Raw genomic sequence first — 8,184 nt, forward strand, 5'->3', positions numbered from 1 at the left:
ACACGCCGAGGAGCGACTGGCGTCTCCGCCTTGACTCTGAAGAAGTTGGACTGAACGACTCGGTACCGGAACTGGATCGGGATCTTTGTCTCCTGCAAACTGGCATGGAAGTTTTACTGGACACCTGTGGACAGAGACGAGTCAAATCTCTGCTGTTAATATACCTATTTGTCGTGCGAGCTGCAGGTCAGTACAACATCAGCATCGCAGTCTGGTGAATGAGATAATATTTATCAACGTACCAAGTCACGAGAGCTCCAGCAAGAAGAGACGGGCTTTTTTTTTTTCCTTTCTGCCAGCTCTGTTGCTATTATTAGGCTAATGTCGGTTTCTATTAGTTGAAGTCTTTCCAAATTCTATAAAATAGATTAATATTTCCGCAGCTAAGGTTACTCTATTAACTGAACATCAAAAATAAATAATATTTTCTTTGAAATTCTAGAACTAATTACCGGTAGGTATTGACAAATACATGTGTAATAATACAAGACTGTATATTCAACATTAATTACCACCGTGCTTTAGTGTGTTTTGTGGGATAACTGTCAAGACAAGAGATACCAAGAGATGAGAAGATTCCATTAAATATGAAGATGTCTGTATAAACTAAAGAAAACGAAGTTGAAAAACTACCCTCATTCCTTACCTCTTATAGGAAGGAAAGCTGTTTGTTTGTGCCAGTTTATAATGAACTATGTTTTAAAATAATGTATTTAGAAGCTGTAATTGAGTTATTTTAACAACAGATGATAAACCTTTTGTTAACGTATTACTGTTTTGAACAGCAGACTTAATATATTATTGGAAAGTGAGAGAGTAATGATTAATGCTTATATTTGCAATATTACCAAAGAGCACATGACCTGGTCGCCAAACATTCTTCTGACTTGTAGCTAAGTAAAGGATTAACTAATAATAGTGTTATAGTTCAAAGCATCCAGAATAAAGGCTTCCTCATTAAAAGGAATTTCTACTAAAGACAAAGGCTTGCTTGTGCAAATGAGATGAATTTGCAGAGGAAAATCAGGAATGACGATGAATTTTCTCATGCATGTAGTCATTGGTCAATATACTATACTATTAGCTATATTTTCTTCTTGGGGCACATAATGTTTTATTGAATGATGCATTGTCAAGATTTATGACTTTGAAAAGATAACGTTGCCTCCTTTTTTCCTCCAGCCACATGTCCTCAACCTCATAAATTAGGACACCGTGTCTTAACCAATGCTGCACTTCTATTGAATGACTTTCCAGACGGCACTCGAGTCTTGTTTAAGTGTGCCAATGGATACGTTTTCAAGAATGGCTCTCCGTTTGTAACCTGCATTGATGATAAATGGACTGAACTAGAGCTCACCTGCATAAGTGAGTCCTGTCTCCCTTCATTTATAACTCTGAATTACATGCTGATGTCCACACAGCTTTGTTTTGCCATTTGTGGGGTTAATGCACTGCCATATATTACATTTCTGCTGTAGTGATATGTCGTCTTTGTTTTTTTTTATATTACAGAGAAGGACTGTGGTCCTCCTAAACCGCAGCCCCATATGAGTTTTAATATTGATGAGGGCACCCTGTTTGGTGATACAATAAGAGTAAAGTGTGATAAAGGGTGAGTGTAAATCTAAGAGTTATGAAATCCACCCATATCATTGCTATCTGGGTGAATGTCGACTAAAAAAAAAAAAAAATCGTCTCTATCTTTTTATAAAGTAAGCCTCATTTTGGAGCAGCTAAAATTTTACAAATGCAGGAGGCACTTGCATATTTATTAATTTCCATACAAAGTATGTCGTCTTGCTGTACTGCCAACCGTTGCCTCCCAGACAGTGTTACCTGATGACTGAAGTGTGCACAGTGGAAAGCAACAGCTAATGGAAAAAATCTTTAAAGAAAACAAAATACTCCTGAAAGACAAATAGATCTGTTGCATGGAAGTGTTACTTCGTAGTTTCACTGATTAGAAGCTTAGCTTTCCTTTTGCCAACACTGACAGGTTTGTTGGTGCATACTTCTTGATGAAACATTGTAGGAATTCAGTTTCGGTGTTGAAATTACATATCCAATGCATTGCAGTATCATGATTCTACAGCATGAATTCCTCCTTAAATAAACAGCCCTGATTTCTTTTCTTTTTTTTTCTTTCTCTTTCCACAGTTACCAGATTGACGGAACAAGCTATAAACAGTGCCATCCCACTGGGTGGAGTGGAAGATCCAAGTGTGAGAGTAAGTGTCTCTCAATTTGCATTCCTTTGCCAGAATCAGCTGCAATCCTAAATTACATTCCTACGGCAAAGGCTATTTCCAATGACAACCCCAGTTTCCCTCCTCTTGCAGGAGTTTAAATCATTTTGATGAAAGCCATATGCAGCAATAATTTAGTTTTTTTTCTGTCTTTGTGAAGTTGTTTTTCTAGTGTTTTCCAGCAAATGTCAGAGTTTATGACAATGTTTGAACATTTTTGAATTGAAAATGTGTTAACACACTTTTTTTTTTTTTTTTTTTTTTTTAATTGAAATTTATTTTTCAGTTGTTACATGTGAAATCCCTCCTGCGATAACCAATGGCAGAAACTGGTGGAATGTTCACGATGAGCCAAAATATGGAGAAATGATACGATACACCTGTGATGACGGGTACAGCCTAGTCGGGAGTGATAGCATTATGTGCAGTGATGGTGGTGAATACGATTCTCAGCCTCCTATATGCGAAGGTAAGCCCACTGCATCCATGTGTAACATTTATTTTACAGATGTGGTTATTCTAATTAGAAGCACACTGACCTACTCAAAGCTTTAAGCATATTGGCTGTTTTTTTTTAGGTTAGAATTCAAGTTAATTCAGCACCAATTAGGTGGTTTTGAATATTTAACACCTATTTTAATGAATATTCTCCACAAATACTGCGGTCTATTCATGTAATAACTTTTCCCATTTTTTTAACGTCACTGTAGTATGAAAATCACTTTCCACTAATTTGAAAGGAAAACTAAAAAAGTCAGTAGTGTTACATTTGTCTGTCACTAATGTTGTTATTGTTCAGTAAGATAGTGTGGGAAAAAACAAACAAATCCTATCCAATTCAATTTGAATTGAACTAACTGCTCAATTTTACATTTGATCAATAACTGTACCACTCAAGTATATTTTAAAGTCCTGCAATTTGATTTTCATGCTGAAGTTAGAGTCAAAATAGTGACTCGCCTGGAATGTAATACATCTGTCGGAAAACTTCTATTCCAAGTTTAATGTGGTTGCATTAAATATGTAAATCATTTGTAATTAATGGGCTAAAACATACAAAACCACAAGGGTAATCTAATGACTTTCCAAACATTAATGAGCATACAACACACTTATTATTGTAGTGACTTTCCAGTTGAGTTTCAAGCACTTAAAATGTTTATCTGTAATTTATAGCTTTCCATGAATTACTTCACACATACTGTTGGTGTTACCGTGCTATCACTAAAGGCACTGAACACACAGCCGCCATGTTCATGCATAATCATTTAACCTCTTTCTACATACTGTCGCATCCCTTTTTTTGAAGCAGTATTCAAGCTTCACAGCATTTTTCTGTTTGCCATCCATGTCTGTGCTCACTACACTACAAGTGGTTTGTTTACTAACTGCCACACTCGTACTCTCCTAAACAGCTTAACAGTGTACTGACTAATAAACAACCTTTCCCCAAAGAGTCGGCCAAAATATTCCTTCTTCTAACATCATTGAGTATTCAGTTGTAGTTTTCTTACAATGGTATAGTTAAGCATGTCGACACACAGCTGCTGCTGGTGTGACAAATAAATGGTAGATTCTCTCCAATTTATTTTCTCCTTTGACATAATGTGATGTAAATTAAAAAGCAAATGCCTGATGCATGACTTTCATTTGTAGGCAGGGCACATTCTGCATGTTATATTAAATCATTATGCATGCTCCACCACCAGCTTCACAGAAGGCTGATTAAAGGTCTTTATTTGAACCCCAGATGAAAATAGTATTCTTATTCATTGGTGTGTCAACAGATAGAACCACAACAACTATGGCAACCACAACTATGGCAACCACAACAACTATGGCAACCACAACAACTATGGCAACCACAACAACTATGGCAACTACAACAACTATGGCAACCACAACAACTATGGCAACCTACAACAACTATGGCAACCACAACAACTATGGCAACCACAACAACTATGGCAACCACAACAACTATGGCAACACCAGCTCCTACATCTCCTGCACAAGGTACAGAAATAAGAAATCTTCAAAAGATATTTGACAGAAGAACTTGGAGGTAGTCACCTCCCTTTGTAGATGACAGAAATATTTTGACAACAGTGATTATGTTTTCTGTCACAGAAGCATCCACATTTACCACAACTACGACAACCAGCGCAACACCAACTGTGTCAACAACACAACAAGGTAAAACAATTCTTGAGTTGAAACTTTTTAAACACAGCACTTGGCAGCTTCCTTTTTTTTACGTGCATATTTGCATGCTTCTCAGAAATGTTTTTTAAGCTTTAGGAGTTACTATTGTCCTGTCCAAACTGGAAAAAAAACAAAAAAGAATAATTGTGATAATTTTGTTCAAAAGGTGTCAGACATTTTGACAGCTGCTCTGTAATTTGTTACTTTATGTGGTTGCTTTAGTCGAGAAGTATCTTCTTTTCTTTTCTTTTTTTTTTTTTTTATATGATTACTGCATGGAAAAATGATATATTCAGGTCTGAACGGAGAAGTTCTTTTAAAGACCTCCACTGAAAAGGATTTATCTGTCAAACACTTGATTGGATATTTAGAATTTTGTCATAATGGGAAAATAATGGTATGAATATTAGAGATTGCAGAGCAGTAAAAAGGGACTCCCGTGGCACACTGGGGTATATTAAACAACTGATGAGGAGATTGAAGGTTATCAGTCACTGCTGACCCTAAACCATCAGAAAGGTCAGCTTACATGTTTTAATAGCTCATAAAATGTAATCCCAATTATTTAATTGCTTTTTTAAACCGAATAAATTTAACATCAAAAAAATAATTAAAACATTTTGGGAAATACACTTTGTGGCTTTTGTGGCTGAGACTTACAGTAGATAAACCAAATTGTTAGCACTAATTTTCTGTTGTCAGGCGGGTGATAGCAGACTATGTCTTCGCTCTGAGCAACAGCCAAGATTTTGTCCAACTCGTCACTGCCTGTGAAGTGCGACATTGTGTTTTGTATCCTTTTGTTTTAGTACAGATTAAACAAGACACGAATTTCTCCCCGCTTGACGAAGGCCGTCCAGTTTTTTTTTTTTTTTTATTCCGTTTCCTGTTTATAGACAGAGCTAAGCTAACCAGATGTTGGCTATAGCTTCATATGTAATGAGTTGATCTGAGCGTCGTATAAATCTCATTTAACTCTCCACCACAAAGTTTATTCCCTAAAATGTTAAGCTATTTGTTTTAACACTGTAATTAACTGCTCAAAGTTGGGCTTTTGTTTTGTTAAAAAAGTAAATGATTTAATTTACTAACTGTAATTTTCTTAGTATGAGTTGAACTCAAGATCAGTGATATGAATTTGTTTCCAAAAGCAAACCAGAAAAAGAATTTGCTATAATTGTAAGTCTTGTCTCTAAATCGGTATAAGACCCTTATTTTGAAGCAGAACTTCTTTTGTGTGCCGATAATGTTTCTGAATGTAGCCTAAGTCAGTCCTAATGTTAATGGAAGTTTGAAATGTTTGCACACTAATCATAATGTTTAATACTTGCAGGCAAGGATGATGGAGGTGCAGATAGTATGCAGGATAATGGTGAGTCATTGAGCTCCAGTCTTAAGAGGATACTAACATGTGTGATTATTTGCTCTACATTTAACTTTGCATGTTTGTTTTTTTTCAGGACGTATTCCTGTTGTATTCAGTGTGATGTGCGTTTTATTAGGTAAGGTACAGTTTCCCTCTCTGGAATTTATATTTGAACTGTTTCAAATGTTTGAAATACAAAAAGTATTTTTCTTTCTTTACAGCTGTATGCATATTTTTGGTCTTTTTACACAAGCATCTTCTGGGGAGATCAGGGTGAGAAACAATGTTTTACTCTTGACTCCTAAATGCATGGCTCCTACTTGATTATGCTTTGTATCCTTCTGCTGCCATTTCTCTAGGCATGTTCTACTCTTTTGACCTTTTGAGTTTAAACAGTTGTATTTTCAGAACATAAATGCAGTCAGTACATACAGTATGAGTTGTAAAACTTTGAGCTGGTTAACTGGTGATGGAAGTCTCAGGAGACACGTGTCTTCAGCAGAAACATTCAGTGATGCTTGATCTTGAGAAGAAAAAAACTTGGCAATACAAGTGAACATGGTGAAGGTCACATCTAGTCTGAAGGCCACTTTTCTTGCAATGTGTATTTATAGCCATAGAAAAACATCAAATTTGCATTCAAGCATTTCACTGAGGTCAGCACACAGTTATGCTGTTATGGTTACTTGCCTCTTCTCCAGGCCCAGTCTATCAGATCTTTACACACTTGGTTATCTGTGGCAACTGCTAGTGGCGCTACAGCAAGCTTTTCTCAAGGATTGCTGCGTCTACACAGTCTGCAGGTTAATCAGAGGCATGGGGAAGCCAAGGATGGAAAATTCCTTCACACAGTATTGTCAAATGTTGGTGTATATTTGTCAACAATACAGCATGCACTGAGGCAAAAGGCAGCAACTTGAAACTCTGCAGCAGTTTCACATTCTTCACTGCTATTTGGTTTGTGAACTGTTTTAAAAAGGAAATTTAGATGTCTGTGTTTCCGGGCTCCTGAGGAGTGAGGGAAGTCAACAGGAAATCCTTCAATGAAACCAGCTTTGACATGGAAAACAGCATCAAGCCAAAAACTCTTCAGGCATAAAGGAATGAGGATGTTTTTAATATTCAATTTAAATACCAAAACTATTTGAAAGCATGCTGACTTATTTTATGATTTAGGTTTCAGCCATGCATGTGACCCGAGTTTGATGAAAACATTGTCTAAGCTTTAAACATGCAAAATAACAACTTGGGTTTCATCTTAAACCACTAAACGTGACTAGATCATTAACCGAATCAAAATATACACATTTTACATGTTGCATTATGCTAAAGTATACTTTTAAAAAACAGCAAAGCTATTCTCTAAATTGCAATGACTAACACTTATGACTGTGGAATACTAATCAAGAATGCAATAAAATGCCATTTGGTGAACTAATACAATTTGAACCTCAAAATAACACAACTCAATAATTCTGACTCAAAATCCTTATTTGATGGCATTATAGCTCATATGACACCAGAGAAGACCTGAAGCCGGAGTTATTACAGTTCCAAAATCTTTAGATTGCCCGCCTCACTCAGGTATCTGTCAACTCCTGTATACTTCCTACCATAACAACATCAAAATAATCCAGAAACATACATTATTTACTTATTCACGTCTCTCAAAAAAGCTAATTTACAGTTTTGAAGTAGGAAAATGAATTATTATTACTATTACTATTACTATTACTATTACTATAGTGAAGCCCCATTTTCCGTTTTTGCTCCCCTGTGTGAATGGAGCTGAACCTAAACTGTTTTTGCTTTATCTCTTGACAACACCAGCTTTGAAAATGGAACTGGGCCTCTCTGTTGAAGAGCATCTGTGACTCTGGGAAGGACGTGCCAACGAACTGTAGCAGTGCCTCTGAGTTGATGGGGAAAGAAAGAGGACTCACTTTTGCATATTGTTGCACTTCAGGTGGAACAAAATTAAACCTGCTGAGTGGCATCATACTTTAAGTAGAAGTATGAAACTCCAGTGGCCAAAAGCACTTTTTGTACTTTTTGTACTTTTTTTTTAAGAATGACACTTTGTTTAAACACAAAATTGTAATTGTTTGTCTACATTTTAGTGTGCATTATTTATTTTTTATAAACCGGAGTAAAAAACTTTTAACATTGCCTCATTGTGTTATGCAGTATTTCAATATTGTTTTAAAAGCATTTTAGTTTGGGTTTTTTGAGAAATCTTAAGGCCATAAGTTGGCATGGTATTAACGTGCTGTTTTATTAGGACATAACAAAAGTGATTCAAGAGGCAGACAATGGTTAACTCAGTTTGCAGACTGAAATGGTGACTGAAAAAGATACAATCAG

General features: G+C 36.1%; 1 protein-coding gene across 3 annotated transcripts; it reads left to right on the forward strand.

Annotated features, from left to right (window-relative positions):
* LOC138616697 (complement decay-accelerating factor, GPI-anchored) lies at window positions 1-7,881 on the forward strand. Of its 3 annotated transcripts, XM_069691214.1 has the most exons (11): window positions 1-186; window positions 1,183-1,368; window positions 1,516-1,615; window positions 2,161-2,231; window positions 2,536-2,731; window positions 4,174-4,265; window positions 4,380-4,445; window positions 5,788-5,826; window positions 5,915-5,956; window positions 6,042-6,093; window positions 7,329-7,881. In XM_069691214.1, exons 1-11 carry the CDS (start codon window positions 105-107, stop codon window positions 7,384-7,386), a joined length of 984 nt encoding a protein of 327 aa, XP_069547315.1. In that variant the 5' UTR covers window positions 1-104; the 3' UTR covers window positions 7,387-7,881. The 3 variants fall into 3 exon arrangements, 1 of the variants encoding a protein (XP_069547315.1); XR_011310610.1 differs by lacking the exon at window positions 6,042-6,093 and having other exon boundaries at window positions 2,536-2,718; window positions 4,037-4,265; window positions 7,651-7,669; XR_011310611.1 differs by lacking the exon at window positions 6,042-6,093 and having other exon boundaries at window positions 2,536-2,718; window positions 4,037-4,265; window positions 5,915-5,942; window positions 7,329-7,345.
* The last annotated feature ends 303 nt before the right edge of the window (window positions 7,882-8,184 follow it).

This window comes from Brachyistius frenatus, unplaced genomic scaffold (assembly GCF_029030835.1).
Source record: "Brachyistius frenatus isolate BFR_SWC_R1_liver_20210118 unplaced genomic scaffold, ASM2903083v1 Contig_10, whole genome shotgun sequence".
Lineage (NCBI taxonomy): Eukaryota > Metazoa > Chordata > Actinopteri > Embiotocidae > Brachyistius > Brachyistius frenatus.